Here is an 18,567-nt window from a genome sequence, read left to right as displayed (position 1 = left end):
ATGTGCTGCAATCCCTAATTTCGGACACCAGGTACCCCCCCCCCCCCTTAAAAAATCTGGAAATCCAATGGATACTGCTTTACGCTAACTTGTTTTGTATATTCCTTTAGGTACAATAAATGAAAAGTCGTATTATGACTAGAAGGATTAAATAACAGGACACAAAGCAATACATTAAATTGAAAAAAATACATCGGCTTGAGTGGTTCTACATTATATAGGACATAGGTGCACCTCTGGGTGTTCCTGCTTGTTTGAAGATTAGTGTTGTGGTAAATAATTCGATCGATGGGGTGGGGTGGGGGCTGAGATAGGATCATTTTAAAGAAAAACACGAAATCATTTTTTTTAACAGACGTGTGCATAATTAACTAGTGATTTAGATGTGCCATGCATCTTGATTAATTGGTATTTACCGGCATCCTATATATTATATTGATAATTCCCTGTAATTTATTGGGACATTCTAAGCAAATTCAGTGAATTTGCTCCGAATCCATTTGTACAGATCGGAGGTGATGGGGGAGCATGGGGAGTCCAGGGGATTTCAGATTGTATTTTTTATAGTGAAGTATTAAAAAAAAAATTGGACCACTTCCTCTTTTATTTCTTCACTTAAAAAAAAAACAAAACTGACCCCTGCTGAAATTGTATGGAGAGGAGTCATGAAGCAACCCCAAAACCTATCCAACAGAATATGATTTTCATGTTGGGACAAATTGTTTGTGGTTTATTTAATCCCCCCCCCCCACAAATTCGTAGAGCATATAGAGAATTAGAAAAATGACATCAGGATTTCAATGCCACAGAAAAGAACCATAACTTATCCCTATAATTTTTTTCTTTGTAAAATATTTGAAGAAAAAATATTTAAATTATTTCTCTTAATCATTAATTACATATAATTGTCATATCTAATAATTTTAAACAATGTAAAACTTCCCTTAAAGCCATGAACATATTTCTCCTTACATCAAATTACTAAAGACTTGTGATAACCTTGTACTTAACTATTTTCTAAAACCAAGCACATCACATACATGTACCAGTAGGATTTTTTAAAATGGTGATCACTATCATTTTTAAACATTAATGTATGATCACATAAAGTAAAAGTTAACCAAATATTTGATACCTTTTTTTATATATACATATAAAACATAATATTACAGTTTGTCTATTTACACATGTTCAAAAATAACAATCAACAAATGACAGAGTTAAGCCTCTGTTAAGTCATCATTGAAGTATAAATGAATTGCTTGAAGGAAAGTGTCATCATTCATGCTCAGTTTATAAAACTCCTCATCCTCATCTGGGATACCATTTTCTTCTAGTGTCTTTTCCATATCCAGGTTTCTGCCATCGTATTTCCATGTATAGCTTGCAGCATGGGCATTGTAACGAAGATAACGGGCCAGAATCTCTGTCATTATTTCCTCTGAACACACCTGCAACAAATGAGAAACTTTTTCATGGCTTTTTTTGGATAAAGTTCAATTACAGGTACTAATCCCACCTATATTATATCAGAAATATGTACAATTTTAATATAAGATCATTCTTATTATAGAAACATTAAATCATTGTGTGATGAAGGCTTTTCCCACTGAATGATATTTATCATGTGTATAAAACTTAAATTTTACTTGAAATATTGTCTCTGATTAATGACTGTTTGATTTGGAAATGGGCAATGAGAAATTTTAATTTATGAGCAGTGGACCTCAGCTGCTCAGAAACAGTTGACCAGCTTCAATACAATTAACTTACCTCAATAACTTGGTCTTGTGAAGTAAGAGTGTTGATAATTTTGATGTTTCGCGTTTTCTTTGACAAAATTCCAACAAGGTATCCCTCGTCCCTCCACCAGGGGCGGCCGAAATCATTAGCCCAGTCACTGTCTGGGTAGGGGGGCGGGATGTGAATGAACCGGCCATTAGGGCAGTACGGTATGACACAGCCTGTCTGTGGATCTACATGTGTACGGATCTGAAATAATAAAAAATAATGTAAAGAGTAAATGAATCTTCTGATTCTGGAATGTTAATGATTTCTTGATATATTGTTATTCTTGCTGAATTATGATATATAAAAAAGCAGTTGAAAAGAGATTAAAATTGAAACAAATTAAACAGTTTTCAATAATGTTATTTTAAAATTATTAAAATTCATAAAATAAAACTGTATTTCTTTGTCTATTGGTTACATTCTAATTTTATGACAATTTTCACTAATTTATTTAATGGATTTTACCTCTTTTGTTTTTGGATTGAACCAGTGTGAAATATCTTTTCCAGCTGACTGTATGATAGGCTTTAACAAAACATCACCTAAATGTAAACATCACAAAAAATTAAATTTGACAGGTAAAGAAATATAGGCTGGAGAGTGCAAAAGTGGCGCAATAATTTATATTTGTATATTCATACGCATATTTCGGTCAGAAAGTATATGTGTACAAAAAAGGAAGAGAGGTACACAGCTGGTTGACGGCAGGTAGACGGGTCGGCAGGTAGACAGGTCGGCAGGTAGATGGGTCGGGATCAGCAGGTAGATGGTTCGGCAGGTAGACAGGTCGGCAGGTAGAGGGGTTGGCAGGTAGACAGGTCGGCAGGTAAATGGGTCGGGATCAGCAGGTTGACAGTTCGGCAGGTAGACAGGTCGGCAGGTAGATGGGTTGGCAGGTAGATAGGTCGTCAGGTAGATGGGTCGGCAGGAAGACAGGTCGACTGGTAGACAGGTCGGCCATCAGAGCTCAAGTGGAGAGTAGAATAATGTGCGAGGACTAACCCTAATCTCTCGCATGGATGAAAGACTAACCCTAATCAGTAGAATAATGTGCGAGGACTAATCCTAATCTCTCGGATGGATGCGAGACTAACCCTAATCAGTAGAATAATGTGCGTGGATTAACCCTAATCTCTTGGATGGATGCGAGACTAACCCTAATCAGTCGAATAATGTGCGAGGACTAACTCTAATCTCTGGGATGGATGCGAGACTAACCCTAATCTGTCGAATACTAGTGCAAGGACTAACCCTAATCTCTTGGATGGATCCGAGACTAACCCTTATCAGTTGAATAATGTGTGAGGAAAAACTCTAATCTCTGGGATGGATGCGAAACTAACCCTAATCAGTCGAATACTAGTGCAAGGACTAACCCTAATCTCTCAGGTGGATGCTAGACTAACCCTTATTTCTCGAAAAATATATGAGGAATAACCCTAATCTCTCGGACGGATGCGAGACTAACCCTATTCAGGCGAATAATGCGCGAGGACTAACCCTAATCTCTTAGGTGGATGCTAGACTAACCCTAATCTGTCAAATAATGTGCGAGGACTAACCAGAAACTGCTTAGCTGTCGACCTGCCGACATATCTACCTGCCGACCTGTCTACTTGCCGACATCTGACGGACCTGCCGACCTGTATATTAGCAAATGTTTACCTGCCGACCTGCCGACCTGTCTACCTGCCGACTTGCGACGGACCTGCCGACCTGTATATTAGCAAATGTTTACCTGCCGACTAGATAGAATGTTCTATCGTTAAAATGATATTGTCCTACGGACCCGGTTTAACGATAGAATTCGTTCCGTGTATTCGTAATGTAGCAGAAAGAAACACGGGCGATAACTCGCATAGTGCATTTACTTGGAACAATCTAGAGAGTTCCGAATGTAAACATGGCCGGTAATTTGAATCGAGAGAAAAACGTTGAGAAAATTAATTGGATTTTCGTATTTATATGGATTATTTTTTGGGATAAAAGGCATAAGCAATCTCAAGAAGGTTTGTTTTGATTATTTTGGTAGTTATTCCCAGTGCAAATCATTTTATATTCTTCAAAATCGTTTCGGAGCGGATCCGCTCCGATTTGCTACATTACAAGTATATGGGACGTATTCTAACTGTGGTGAGGGCCTGTACCGAGACACAGTTAGATTATTCTAACTACCTGCCGACCTGTCAACCTGTTTTAATTTCTAGCAGTAAAATATAAACAAATCACAACTATATGAAAAAATATCTGCCGTAATATGGAACTACATATCCGTTAACTCCACTTGATCCGAAATATATGCATTATTCTTAAAGTGTAGTAAACCAAAGGAGAAAAGAAAAGAGTATTTAGTATTTACAAGTATGTTTGGTAAATTGTTTCGACCAAGAAAAGAATTTCTTGTATACAGATAATATTCAGTATAAATAAACGCTTGAAATTTGATCGCCAAGTAGCAGAACACGAGAAAACATTTGTATGATGTTCAAATAAGTGCACAAACCATGGTTATCTATATACGATAGTTATTGTTATTTTCAATATTTTGAATTTGACATTGAAACTTTCATGTGTATGTTTACCTTTGTATTTTTCACAAAGTGGAGTTAAATTGTAGACCTTTCCAAGAAACGAAACCCATAAATCGTCGGCGGTATTATGAACAGAAACTTCGTTTGGTGTGAAGTACTTCGGCCTTCCCATTTTGCCTCTAAATTGAAGTTGTCAATATCAACTTGACAACGAAATCAACAATTTATCAGAAGAATCATAAAACAAAACGAAAATATATTGAAATAGTCATATTGTATACATATCACAAAATATTTAACAATTCTTGTCAATAAATTTTATTGTTATCAAAATATTTATAAAATATTTAACATTAAATATTTTTAAATTAAACATAGGTTCTCTCTTCTTTCTTTTTTTTCTTTCTTCAATTCTTAGTTATGGATTTTGCTGGTTCTCTTACTGGGAACTAGCCACGATGGCAGGGGAAGTGATGGTCAGTGACTTTTGTGTTACAAATCCTAATTTTATATCGCTCATCTCTATTTTTTTTATGTTTTAATATGACTGTTTAGCATAATGATAATCTGAATATACCGAATTCATCAGTAAGCTAATTAAAAATCATGATGGCAGTGAAATGTTTGCTATTCTGCAAAGCTATTTATACTACCGACTCGAATTTCCTCGGAAATATTTGGTGTATCAAAATGATAATGCAGTGGACTTTAGCTTCCTTGATGATTTAGACTGCATTTAATCAAACTAAAGCATTAAATTAGATATTTTTTACATGCCTGGAACAATCGGAATCCGTTAAGGAACCCTATTGTCTACATTTACATAACTCTTTCAATGCACATAAAATGTTAGGGCCATTAGGGGTAATATCAATAACAATGCATAAATTTTCCAAATTTTTTTTCAGGAAAAGCAAGATAATGATAAAGATGTAAGCGAAGGAAAGAAAAAGTTGTCTAGTTGGCTTAACAAAAGCATGAAGGTCAGAATGACAGATGGGAGAACTCTTATTGGTAGGTTTAAGGTAGTGGAGATGGTCGTTTCCTACATTTAAGGAATCACTGTCTAGTTAGTATAGTATGCCAGGGACATCAACGATATTAGGAAATGTGGGATAATTTGCATAAGGGGTGAAGCCCGTTATGCATAAATTATCCCACGTTTATCACTATCGTAAATGTCCTGCTGTACTAACTAGACAGACACAGTGATTCATTATATTTCCATTTCATTGTGAAATAAAATTGTAGATTTAGACTTTTAAAATGTAGACTAATTGATTTGAATTACACAAGGCCTCCCATGTCAATTTCAAAAGTCGTTGCCAACTGACTTCAAACACAAAGACAGCTGCACAGGATTTGCATACATATTTGGCCTCCTTAGCTGCAGACACAAAGACAGATGCACACAAGATTTACATGCATATTAGGCCTCCTTAGCTGCTGACTAGTTTAATATTTATCCCTTGAATCTGCATTATGTCATAATGTTTAGAGCAGGTAATTGTATAGATGAATGAGATTTAGTACTCAATTTAAATTTCCATGATTTGAAAAAAAAATTCGTCATTTCAAGTTTGTATAAAAAGTAACAGAATTCATTGAATCATAACAAGGATATTTTTCTGTGAACAGAGAAATGGTGACAAAGTTCTCCTGAAACAAAAAGCATTTTTATTACCATAAGAAACCTCAATATAGATTTTAGACATAGAAAATTCTCGGTGATCTTTGTTTCTTTGCCATTATGAACTAACAAACAATTTTTATCCCCTCGCGCAACTAGTTGCGGAGGGGATATAGTGTCGCGAATGTGCGTATGTATGTGTGTGTGTTAGTGTGTTAGTGTGTTCGTTACCTTGTGGGCAAGATTGACAGAGAACCTTTGCATTAACCACTCTCAGCGTTTACATACTTGTGTGGCAGTATAAAAGGACGAAGCCTATTCATTTTTAAGTTCATTGATGAAATATTTCTTCAGATATCGCGTTTTTACTGCCTCGAAACCCTGACATTTTATGCAATAGTTGACAATAAACATTTGTGGGCAAGATTGACAGAGAACCTTTGCATTAACCACTCTCAGCGTTTACATACTTGTGTGGCAGTATAAAAGGAAGAAGCCTATTAATTTTCAAGTTCAGTGATGAAATAATTCCTCAGATATCGCATTTTCACTGTCTCGAAACCCTGACATTTTATGTACGAGTACACAATAATCATTTCCGCTAAGGAACCAGTTTAAAAACCATGTCGAGTCTGTGGAAACCAGATTTAAAAAAAAATTATGAACGTCGCGGTTTCATTACCAAATTCCAACAGGTGTCTGAGAATTTGGGATGCACGTTAAATTGAAAGTGTGTGTGTGTGGGGGGGGTTAAACCAACAAAAAAGATAACCCTAATTTTCAATGCATAGAAATTGTCAATACATGTATTTGCAAAAAAGTGGGAGGCTAAGCTCACCCCCCTGGTTCGGATGCCTATGCCACAAGTTCAAATAAACTCTCGATGTACATTGTTATTTTTCATTACGAAAAAAAATGCATATTGCCTGGAACTGTGAAATATAATAATTAGGTTGTTAAATAATTAAAATTACTGAAACTTGTACATGTAGCATACGTGATATGTTTAGAACTACTTGGTATTTAAAATAAGGGAAACTGCCCAATTACGTATGCATATTATGCCCCCCATCCCCTTCCAACTTAAATGATATGCAATTTGATTTTTGTTAAAAATAGACACCCCCATCTCCCATAATTTTGTTAAAGAAATAAATAGAGCTGAAAAACAATTTAATACCTTATATTAAACTTTACTATCCAAAATTAGGTATCAATGTTATGCCCCCCCCCCCCCCCCCCTTTAACCTAGACGCTTTGCACTTTGCATTTTGTAAAAAAAAAATGGATCAGCAACAACACTCCACTAATTATTTTGTCAAAAGTAAGGGAGTTGATCCTTACGTTGCGGGTTCCAGTCCCACTGTGGGACGTGGAGACTGGTCCTTCGAATGAGACCGTGTAAACCAAGGGCCCATGTCCCAATAGATGCTGGCACAAAAAGATCCCTCACTGCTCAATGGCCGTCAGTACCTATTATAGGAAAAGATGTGCAGCTCTCCACCGGCAAGCCTTCATATGAGCAAAATATTCATGAGAGGGACATTAAAGAAGAAACGTTGTACTATCAATCTGTAACATGTTCAAAGTCCCTCTAGAAAATTTATCTCTCATGAGATATTGCCATTACAGTGATGTTCCTGCCGCGAGGGGATGCTCCGCTTAGCGGTGCCCTTGTTTAATTTAATTTTTAACTAAGAGGGTGTTTCTCTGACATACACATGCAAGGTCATATCTGTTGTTTACCTAAGCCTTTATTCTCATTTGAACAGGACTCAGATAAATTTGAAAACATATTTAAGAAAAAAAACATATTAGTTTTCAATTATTTTGTAGGGATATTCCTTTGTACAGACAAGGACAGAAATGTTATATTAGGTTCATGTGAAGAGTATCTGAGGCCACCTGGTATGTATCAAATATTTCTTATCTATGCATAGCTTACAACTTAAGTTTTTAGCTCACCTGAGCCGAAGGCTCAAGTGAGCTTTTCTGATCAAAATTTGTCCGTTGTCTGTCGTTGTCGTAGTCGTTGTCGTAGTCATCGTCGTTGTCGTCGTCGTTAACTTTTCACATTTTCATCTTCTTCTCAAGAACCACTGGGCAAATTTTAACCAAACTTGGCACAAAGTATCCTTGGGTAAAGGGGAATCAAGTTTGTTCAAATGAAGGGCCATGCCCTTTTCCAACGGGAGGTAATTATGAATTAGAGAAAAATTAATGGCATTTTAAAAAAATCTTCTTCTCAAGAACCACTAGGCCAGGAAAGGTGAAACTCATGTGGAAGCATCCCCAGGTAGTGTAGATTCAAGTTTGTTCAAATCATAACCCCCGGGGCAAGGGTGGGGCCAGAATGGCCGACCCAAGTTTTACATAGGAAAATATAGGAAAAATCTTTAAAAATCTTCTTCTCAAGAACCACTGGGCCAGGAAAGATGAAACTCATGTGGATTCATCCTTAGGTAGTGTAGCTTCAAGTTTCTTCAAATCATGACCCCCGGGGCAAGGGTGGGGCCAAAATGGCCGACCCAAGTTTTACATAGGAATATATAGGAAAAATCTTCAAAAATCTTCTTCTCAAGAACCACTGGGCCAGGAAGTTGAAACTCATGTGGAATTATCCTCAGGAAGTGTAGATTTAAGTTTGTTCAAATCACGACCCCCGGGGCAAGGGTTGGGCCAAATTGGCCTACCCAAGTTTTACATAGGAATATATAGGAAAAATCTTTAAAAATCTTCTTCTCAAGAACCACTGGGCCAGGAAAGATGAAACTCATGTGGAATCATCCTCAGGTAGTGTAGATTCAAGTTTGTTCAAATCATGACCCCCGGGTCAAGGGTGGGGCCAAAATGGCCGACCCAAGTTTTACATAGGAATATATAGGAAAAATCTTTAAAAATCTTCTTCTCCAGAACCACTGGGCCAGGAAAGATGAAATTCATGTGGAATCATCCTCAGGTAGTGTAGATTCAAGTTTGTTCAAATCATGACCCCCGGGTCAAGGGTGGGGCCAAAATGGCCGACCCAAGTTTTACATAGGAATATATAGGAAAAATCTTCAAAAATCTTCTTCTCAAGAACCACTGGGCCAGGAAGGTGAAACTCATGTGGAATTATCCTCAGGAAGTGTAGATTTAAGTTTGTTCAAATCACGACCCATGGGGCAAGGGTTGGGCCAAAATGGCCTACCCAAGTTTTACATAGGAATATATAGGAAAAATCTTCAAAAATCTTCTTCTCAAGAACCACTGGGCCAGGAAAGATGAAACTCATGTGGAATCATCCTCAGGTAGTGTAGATTCAAGTTTGTTCAAATCATGACCCCCGGGTCAAGGGTGGGGCCAAAATGGCCGACCCAAGTTTTACATAGGTATATATAGGAAAAATCTTTAAAAATATTCTTCTCCAGAACCACTGAGCCAGGAAAGATGAAATTCATGTGGAATCATCCTCAGGTAGTGTAGATTCAAGTTTGTTCAAATCATGACCCCTGGGGCTAGGGTGGGGCCAAAATGGCCCACCCAAGTTTAAAATAGGGATATATAGGGAAACCTTTTAAAATCTTCTTTTCAAGTACTTCAAAGCTACAATTAGTGTTTTTTATGTAGAATCATCCTCAGGTAGTTAAGATTCTAGTTTGTTCAAATGATGAACACCTTGGGGGGGGTTAAATTCAAGCCCGTTGTGCTCAGGTGAGCGCTGTGGCCCCTGGGCCTCTTGTTTATTTCTGTAGTCTTAACACCTATAATTATGCAGCTCTCTCTATTTTATTGTTTTTCCAATTTGAGTGGGGTGGGGAAAGGAGCCCTCCCTTGAAAATATCAGGTTAAAAATAACAGAGAGGATTTCATTATTGAGCTCATTTAACTGGATTCCCATTTGTTATTGTGAAGTAGTTTTTCCTTACCAGTGTCAGATTAACTACTGTGCATTTACCTCAGATTAGAAAAAATGTTTAAAAGTACAAGTGTTTTTTTCAGAGAGTAAAGAGAAAGAAGAGCCTCGTATTTTGGGATTAGCTATGATCCCTGGTCATCATGTTGTCAGCATCTCAATTGATAAATCCCAGCTTCAGGATCAAGATATTCAGTGAGGGATTACAGCTTGCTTGAGCTGGTACAAAGGCCAAAGCAGAGCTCCGTGCCCTGAAATACTGAAAAGCGGACTCCAGTCACTCCACCAAAAACACTGACCAGTTAGTAAAATTTCAGATTTAAAAAAGTCCATTTCAACAGTACTGCATCCCGACATCTGTGGTCAATGAATTGCACTAGTTAAAAATTCAATTTACATATGTTGTACATCATATAATAAATTGTGAAGGAAAATCACCACTTTTGTTTTTTTTTTTTTTTAATGTATGTTAATAACAGGTTCTAGGTTAGTGTAATAAGACCACAAAACATTTAACTTATTCAGCTTATGTCATTCCTATCTGTTAAAGTCAATTTGTCACTAATGCCTGCAGTGATAAAATATTGGTCTGACATTCATTTTCAATCTTGAGCTAGTAAATTTTTATGCAGAGTATTAATGTATGACCAAAACACAAATGATTTCAAATTTCATATGCATGCACTTTAAGTCTTTTGATTCAGGAGGGGAGCTAATTTTGTTGAGAGGATGACAAGAGATATTATTTATCTTTTTCTTTAATGAAGAGTTTGACAATCAAAAAGTGAGGAGGGGTATCTAAGCTCGGAAACCTGATTTATTTCAATAATTCTTTAGCTCCATCCCAATTAATTAAATGGTCATCCTCTTTTTATTTCTTTGAAAAAAAAACATTGCACAGAAAATTCTGAATCAGATTTTTAACTTCAAGAAAACTTCCAAAACTTAATTTCCTCACGATTACTCAGTAACAATGTGCTTATCTATCCAGTTTCTGTTCTATTGTCTTAGATACAATGACATTGTTGAAAAGGTTTGAAACATCAATGTATTTATTATTATTTAAATAAAACACCACTGACAAAAATGTTTTTGTTTTACAACATATAAACATCTATTTTGAATAAATTATTCTCATTTGCAAAGAAATAATTTGTTTATTTCAATGCAAAAAAAGATTTTATAAGCAATTAAACATATCGTGATACATATCGTATCGTGGCTCAAATATCGTGATACGTATCGATATAGAAAAAGTTGTATTGTCCCAGCCCTATTTATTAATATATTGTCTGACAAAATAAGATCATAGTAATGTCATAAACTAATAACCAGAAATATTGTTCAGTTTTTTCAGTTTTTATTTGACATTCTGACACAATACAGAGGAGAGGATAAGTCTTATTTCTGAGGATCCACACAGGAATCAATGTTAGCACAGTAATCTGAAATTGGCACATTTGTGATAACTGCTTTGTCACCAAAATTTTATTTTTTACCTAATAGGCCTGCTAGAGCCCCTAGTCCCCCACCTCCTCCTCCACCCCCACCCAGCCCTGACAATATGCCATCTAATCCACCTCCATTTTGCAGCATTCCCATGGCAGCATTCATAAGCTGACCTCCCTGGGGTCCACTCATCATTTCTTTGACTTTAGACATCATTTGTTGACCTTGGGGACTGTTCATCATTCCTGACACTTGGTTCATATCTATTCCTTTATCTCCCATTAACTTAGAGATGTCTGTTCCTCCCAAAAGTCCTGCCAAATCTGGCATTCTACCTCCGGCACCACCAGGACCACCACTGCTTCCATCACCACCACCCATTTCATTAAATATACTGCCAAGGTCAGGCAGATCACCTCCACCACCAAAAATGCTGTTAAGGTCAAGGTCATTTGATGCCGATGGTTGTGATGGGGGTTGTGGTTGAACTGGAGCAACTGGGTTAGGTTGAGGGGCAGGTGGTTGTGGGTTGTTGTTGACTGGTCCTGTGTTGGGGTTAATTGGTGGCTGTACTCCACCCATGTTGTTTGGTGGAAATTGTGAATTTCCCATGTTCATGTTAGGTCCTACACTGGGAGTTGGTCCAATGTTGTTATTTCCAGGAAGTTGTTGATTTTGACCATTCGGTGAATTTGTACCCATATTGTTTGAATTTGGGTTGAAATTTTGATTTGCATTGAAATTGTTTTGATTTTGACCAAAGTTATTGGCATTTGGACCACTATTTGGATTGAACTGACTGTTAGGGTTTTGGCCCATATTTTGTCCTTGACCAAAGTTTCTGTTCTGTGGCATGTTAGGATTTTGCTGGAAATTATTTGGATTTGTTTGGAAATTGTTTGGGTTTTGTTGAAAGTTTTGTGGGTAATTGTTCTGATTTTGAGGATAATAATTTTGTTGGTTTTGTGGATAGTTGTTCTGTCCAGATCCCATGAACTGGTTTGGGCTCATGCCTGTATTTGGATTGTACTGTCCAACATTTCTGTTTTGTCCATTTTGTGCAAAATTACCTTGAGAAAAGCCAGATTGAGGTTGCCTAAAGCCCATTTGGTTGGATGGATAATTAGGTTGCTGCATCACCTGGTACTGAGGGTTATATTGTGGCCCTCCCATTCCATTCTGACCGAAGCCCATGGAACCACCCATTTGTCCTCCCATGGGATTTTGTCCAAATCCTCCCATTTGACCTCCCATATATGGTTGTCTTTGAGCTGTATTTCCTCCTCCACCCAAGTTGCCAAGAATTCCAGAGAGACCACCATTACCACTCAAACTTTTAATCATAGATGAAAGTGGATCTATTGGTTGTGCTCTTGACTGGGTGCCTTCCACTAATTCTGGTCTTGGTGCTTGGTTTGGTGTGGCACCAGGATCAATTCCAAGCATTCCAGCCAATCCATTGTTTCCCTGTGTTAAGGATGTTGCTGTTCCCAAATTGCCACCTTGTCCTGCTCCACCATTTAGGAGTCCACCTAGTGCACCTCCTGCACCTCCTAGTGCTCCTAACATTCCACCAAGACCTCCTGCAGGATTGCTTCCTCCACCTAGTAACCCTCCTAATCCTCCCCCACCCCCTGTACCTCCTCCACCAAGACCCCCTATGAGACCACTAAGGGGGTCACTTCCCCCTCCAGCTCCCCCACCAAACATAGCACTTAAAGGATTGCTTCCACCGCCTCCTCCACCAAGAAGACCAGCAAGTGGATCGCTTCCTCCACCTCCAAGTAAACCTGCCATGGGGTTTGATGAACCTCCTCCTCCTAACAATCCACCCAAGGGCCCTCCCCCTCCTCCTCCTCCACCCATTAGTCCTCCAAGTAATCCCATTGGTCCCCCTCCCCCTCCCATCAAATTTCCTAACATTCCACCTAACCCACCCCCTCCTCCAGCTAAATTTTTCACACCCATCATAAGTGGCAAATATTTCATCATGCCACTAATTCCACCTCCTCCACCCAAGAGACCAGTCACTTTTCCTAAAAGTCCACCTCCTCCACCCCCAAAGAGGTTTTTCACTTTTCCTAACAAACTAGTGTCTTCCAACATTTTTTCTACTTTCTGTTCTTTTACTGGGTCATTGTTTGCAATTTTCTTGATCTCCTCATCTTTCTTTACTGGTGGAACTGTAACAACTGGTACTCCACTGTCCTTTGCATCCTTTTCTTGGACTTTTGCTTTCAGAAGTTCCAGGAGTTCAGTTGCACTATCAGCACCAACTTCATTGGCCAACTGTTCTAAAAGAGCTTTCTTCTCACTCTCCTTCTTCTGATCTGATGTGTCAGGCTTTGTGGTTGGCGCTGGTGTAATGAATGTCACTGGATTGGGTTTAGGTATTGGTATATCTGTAATGATCAAACGTCTGTTATTAAACGGTTTGCAAGGAAAGACTTAACTTTAAAAAGGGAGGGGTTTTTTGGGGGGGGATTTCAAATTTTAATATTCGTTTTGTACGTACCTCTGTGGGCTTCTACTGTTATGATCGGCGACATGATTCCCTCCCAGTGTGTTTTAGCATCTTTAACAATGGTCGCTCTAAAACGAATTATTTTGCAAATGAATTTCTTTTCCTATTAAATTTTTATTGAAATGGTGTTCATTTAAATATGTATACAAATGCATGCATTTCTATTACCGTATTCGGAAGTCTTTCAAGTTTTCCACTGGGGCCTGCCATAACATCGTCAAATTTGCCTTGAATTGGTTATTGGTATGTGTGACTGTATCAGCATTATGATGACATCCCATGGTTTTCGAGGACCTGCCCCGAAGCATCCATGTTCCCTCTGGTCTTGGGTTATCTCCAAATACATCGGCAGGAAATGCTTGCACAATGAATCCTTTGAAGAAATCAAACTTTCCCTGCCCGTAGAGTGTTACTAAAAGTACAAGATAATAAAACATACATTTGAGACAAAACTGCGTTTTTATTGCACAAGGAAGAAGGGTATGGAGATAACGAAATCATGAATGTTAGGATTGTAAAATGGTAAGAACCACCCTCTGTCTCCTTTTATTAAGTAACCGTCGTTTTTGTTTAAGCAGATTGCATAGAAAACAATGTTTCTAAAATAAAATAACCCAAATATTCGTTCTGTCTCTTAATTTCATAGAATTTAAAAAAGTTAACAAGGCAATTTTAAAAGCAGGGAGGGGGGATATTGCCTTTTTCCTAAGTACTAGTACATGTATTTTACTATATTTTTATTTTTTGAATTCCTCCTTTGCTCTCTGTTGTTAAGGTCAAGTACTGGCAAATACGGGATTTGAAAAAAAAAAAATGATCCCCAAAAAAGTAAGAGACCCCTTTCCCACCGGAAATAGGATATTCGTGTTCGAGTTGAAGGGTATTTCTTTTACCTTCTCATTCTATTTCTAGGTTGGACTCTAATTTTTTTTTTTTAAATATGGCTTACGGCCTTTATGTCTTTCATTCTTTATTTTTTTTTTAAATTAAATAAGCCTTTTTTGTGCATTAAATTGAAACGCAACTTCAATAAAATGATAATACAGAATCTATAAAAATGTAGATGCAGAAAGGCAGAATTTCATCGAAACATGTTAGTTGATCTGATTATACCGTTTAGCATAAGATTTACACTGTAGTCGTATATATCCTTGAGGCTACTAGCTTATTGTGACTTGCATAAATAGCATGTATTTCGAATTCACACTTAAGTAAACCATAAAGTTGTTCAGCAAAATGACAATTTTATATAAAAGAGGTAACACAACACTTTTACCCATTAAAAAATGTAACAGAGACAAAATACTAATTCTGGCGATTTGATGGAGTGCGACAAGGTTTTCAGTTTTCCCTATTTTTATTCATACTGTCATAATTATAATACCTTTGGAAAACGTTTTTGTTTCTTAAAAAAAAGAAACCAAAAGGAAAACAAACCCAACATCTTCAATTCATCATTAAAATCCAATTCTAGCACTTAGAAAATAAAGCGCTGAAGACGTTTCTTTGGATTTACCTTCAACAATATCTCCTTTATGAACATGTGTTGTATTCACAAGAATTTTATATGGTGAAACAGTATATTGAGGAGGATATATTTCCGTTGAACTCCCCTCCCTGTAGTGCCGTACATGTCCATGGCATCCGTATCCATTCAAAGGAGCACCGGTTGGATAACAAGAAACATAGGTCCAAATAGTCACAAAAACACACAATAAAAATAATTTATACATATCTAAAAGAAACAAATCCTTTTTTGTCATTAAAAAAAGCACTTCAGTTACTTAGCAAGGGTCCAGCCCTTGTCAAACGAAAAATCGAAAATAAACACTCTGATTGCTTCAACGTTATTATAACGTAATTGGGGCACCGGGGGGAGAAAAATCTTAAATGAAAACTTTGGTATAATTTTCCGAAGTGGAATATTTCTTAAAGCTGTAGGCAATGAAAAAGTACACTATAGTTCACGGTTTTGAAAAAAATTCCATTCTAAAAGCCGTCAGTATCTTAGAAATGAACACCACAAAGTGTTTTCGGGCCTCAGTTGTTTCGTGTACTGGGTGTGATTTACTGGTATAACTTCTATATACTGACGAACATATTCCAACTGAGAAAAAACTTCCGTCTACAGATACCCAGAGGCTAACCGTGTTGTGACAAATGAGGCCATTGGTTAGGTCTTTATAAAGCGTACCCGATAGACTAAACGCTATATTGTGTACGTTTATTAATATAGCAGAGGATACACAATTTATGACTAACATTTGGGACAATCTGGCTATGACATTCGAGATGATCTCACAGAACGTGAGCGTGATTACGAAATTGCCGGAAATTTTTTTGGTGTACATGTGTATATATATTTGCAGCAAGCTTTATAATATTTGTCATTTTTCGATTAAATTCGTATATTTCACATTAAACTTAAATATCTCGAAGTAGTTTTGCAAATTATAGAGGCTACTGTTCATGAAGCAGTCTTCGAATGGAACAAAATCCAGAATCTGTCCCTTTGCAAGATCTTTACTTGAAAGAAACTCTGAATCAGACGGCAGTTATAGTTCTCTCTTCCCGTCAAATAAAAAAAAAACAAAAAACAAGTGAGTTTTTAAAATGTCTGTTTTATTCAAGAAAAAGATTTACTCTTTCTGTATAGTCTAGATTTCCTTTAAGGAGGTTTGCAATTGACCGACTCACACCCTGCAACTCTTCTTCCGCCGTGTGATCTCCCTTAACAGACGATTCAGCCATTATGAACGGCAAAGAGTTGAGGATTTCTTTTGAAGCCATAATGTTGTTATTGTTCATCACTCCATCAAAGCCTTTAGAAAACCTGGAGCGAATATCTGATTGTTCTGTTCCCTGCTTCATGCTTTTTGCAGTCTTAACTACACTCTTCAGCCATTCCTTCGATAGATTCGAGCCCGTAGAATCTTAAGAAATGAACAACAAAAGGTCTTGATAATAAATGTGCAATATTTAAATCATATACATGTATATCAAAATCAAATGTAGATGTAAGAAATTATTGAACTTAATCTCAAGTACACATAAATGTCTAATAAAGTTCAACCTTCTCCAAAAATGGGATTGTTTTAAGTGACACGTTCTGGGTTTCATTTATCTATGTGTGCATGTATATAGTTTGGTAACACGAATTTTAAAAAAAGTATTTACTTGATGGTGTTACAGAAATTGCAGCTGAAGTTACATCCATCCAGTAAACTTCGTATGTCTGAACTATTGTAGCTCTAAAAAGACACAAAAAAGAATATGCGGATAAAAAATTCAAATGCATTTAATTTAACTGTCAGTATAAGTTTTTACTTCGTTCTCTTTGACCAATACCTGAATCGTATAGTAGCTTTCATATTCGGCACCCTAAAAAGTAATGTAACGTTTTGCTTTGGCGAAGATGAAGAATGTGTCACCATGGTTTGTTTCCAAGAACATTGAACCTGTTTAGTGTAACTGGATTGAAGAAACCCTCCATGGGTAGAAATCTCTTCGTTTGATTCTGTATCAGTAACTGTGTCTACCAGGAATCCCTTGAAAGGTTCCTTTTCAGCTGTCAGTGTAACTAGGGAAACAAACTACCAATGCATTAATTAAATCTAGATTTAGTTTCAATTAGATTGACAAATTACAGGTTTTCAAATTTAACAATCTTGAAAAAAGAAAGCAGTTAAAAAAAAATACTGAAAAATACCTGTTATGACATCTCCACCCACTGCTTTGCTAACATTTGTTGTGACGGATACGGGAGCGTTGCTGATTTGTGGAGGGATGATTTCAGCGCCAGAGTGATGCAGAGGTTTGCGTTGCTTGCAGACTGACGTCATAGATGGCGCACCTGAACTATAAGAATTTGTTTCCCTAACACACCGAAGCACAAGAAATAAGAAAGAAGCACTGATAAACCACCTTCTTGTCATATTTAATGCAAACGTAAAGAAATGCCCTTGAGGTACCAGAATATGTAAGACTAAATACACAATATTACGTTGTTACACCAGTACAAAAATGAATCATACAAGGTTTTTCATGAATTAGATAAACTCTATTCACGTCATCATTTTATTAAAAAGATTGCATGTGGAATCCCCACTCCATATTTGAAAACGGCCCCCATCCGCCAACCTAAACGAAAAACTTGTCAGGTTTCTGATACTACCTGAACAGGGCACACCAGTCGTTCCAAAAATATAACAATAGCTTCATAATTCTGAATAGCTTAAATAGTAAAGTCATTGTCAGATCCACCAAACCTTTAAGAGGAAAGGGGAGAAGGACATGGTTCTGGTCTAAATGGTTACAATATGTGCTTGATTCAGTCTTTGATGTTAGAGTTTTAGACAAAGTTCTGGTGTGAATTCGTGTTTTCTAGGTCCTATAATATTTGTTTCTCAGGGTCATCAGAGTGACGAAACTGCATTTGACATGGGGTAAGGAGGGGTTGTACATAGAAATATAATTGAAATTTTTCTACAGAGAATGAGGGTTCTTGAAAAGAAGTAAAAACACATCTTTTTGCGACACCTTAGAATACCGACTACGGACAATTTATGTTCTTCAATGTATAAGGTGGCTCAAAACAAAATGGAAGTCAGAAATGTCACTATCAATAAAACCAAGTTAACATCTGTAAAATGTCCTCATCACCCAAACTTCTCAGTTAATGATACAAATATCATTACTACATGTCCAAAAGCACATGAAGAGTCCCTCCTTCACTTCTAAAACAATA

General features: G+C 37.1%; 4 protein-coding genes across 4 annotated transcripts; 1 reads left to right on the top strand and 3 right to left on the bottom strand.

Annotated features, from left to right (window-relative positions):
* Positions 1-1,125: 1,125 nt before the first annotated feature.
* Positions 1,126-4,537, bottom strand: LOC134267622 (cytochrome b5 domain-containing protein 1-like). Its single transcript, XM_062749819.1, has 4 exons — positions 4,374-4,537; positions 2,257-2,333; positions 1,774-1,992; positions 1,126-1,451 (listed from the first exon to the last, which is right to left on the bottom strand). The coding sequence occupies exons 1-4, from the start codon at positions 4,492-4,494 to the stop codon at positions 1,221-1,223; spliced, it is 648 nt and encodes a 215-aa protein (XP_062605803.1). The 5' UTR covers positions 4,495-4,537; the 3' UTR covers positions 1,126-1,220.
* Positions 4,538-4,766: 229 nt separating this feature from the next.
* LOC134267621 (N-alpha-acetyltransferase 38, NatC auxiliary subunit-like) lies at positions 4,767-10,287 on the top strand. The gene is made up of 4 exons (XM_062749818.1): positions 4,767-4,798; positions 5,231-5,336; positions 7,789-7,860; positions 9,934-10,287. Exons 1-4 carry the CDS (start codon positions 4,781-4,783, stop codon positions 10,044-10,046), a joined length of 309 nt encoding a protein of 102 aa, XP_062605802.1. The 5' UTR covers positions 4,767-4,780; the 3' UTR covers positions 10,047-10,287.
* A 910-nt stretch (positions 10,288-11,197) lies between these two features.
* LOC134267626 (uncharacterized PE-PGRS family protein PE_PGRS54-like) lies at positions 11,198-15,786 on the bottom strand. The gene is made up of 4 exons (XM_062749829.1): positions 15,337-15,786; positions 13,989-14,232; positions 13,812-13,888; positions 11,198-13,698 (listed from the first exon to the last, which is right to left on the bottom strand). The coding sequence occupies exons 1-4, from the start codon at positions 15,581-15,583 to the stop codon at positions 11,336-11,338; spliced, it is 2,931 nt and encodes a 976-aa protein (XP_062605813.1). The 5' UTR covers positions 15,584-15,786; the 3' UTR covers positions 11,198-11,335.
* A 655-nt stretch (positions 15,787-16,441) lies between these two features.
* Positions 16,442-17,953, bottom strand: LOC134267619 (putative defense protein 2). Its single transcript, XM_062749817.1, has 4 exons — positions 17,530-17,953; positions 17,169-17,400; positions 16,998-17,071; positions 16,442-16,753 (listed from the first exon to the last, which is right to left on the bottom strand). Exons 1-4 carry the CDS (start codon positions 17,753-17,755, stop codon positions 16,443-16,445), a joined length of 843 nt encoding a protein of 280 aa, XP_062605801.1. The 5' UTR covers positions 17,756-17,953; the 3' UTR covers position 16,442.
* Between the last annotated feature and the right edge of the window lie 614 nt (positions 17,954-18,567).

Source organism: Saccostrea cucullata, unplaced genomic scaffold, assembly GCF_032062105.1.
Source record: "Saccostrea cucullata isolate Sc308-1 unplaced genomic scaffold, CSIRO_AGI_Scuc_v1 ctg260, whole genome shotgun sequence".
Lineage (NCBI taxonomy): Eukaryota > Metazoa > Mollusca > Bivalvia > Ostreida > Ostreidae > Saccostrea > Saccostrea cuccullata.
The sequence above is the reverse complement of the archived record's forward strand: the minus strand, read 5'-3'. Positions and strand labels throughout refer to the sequence as shown.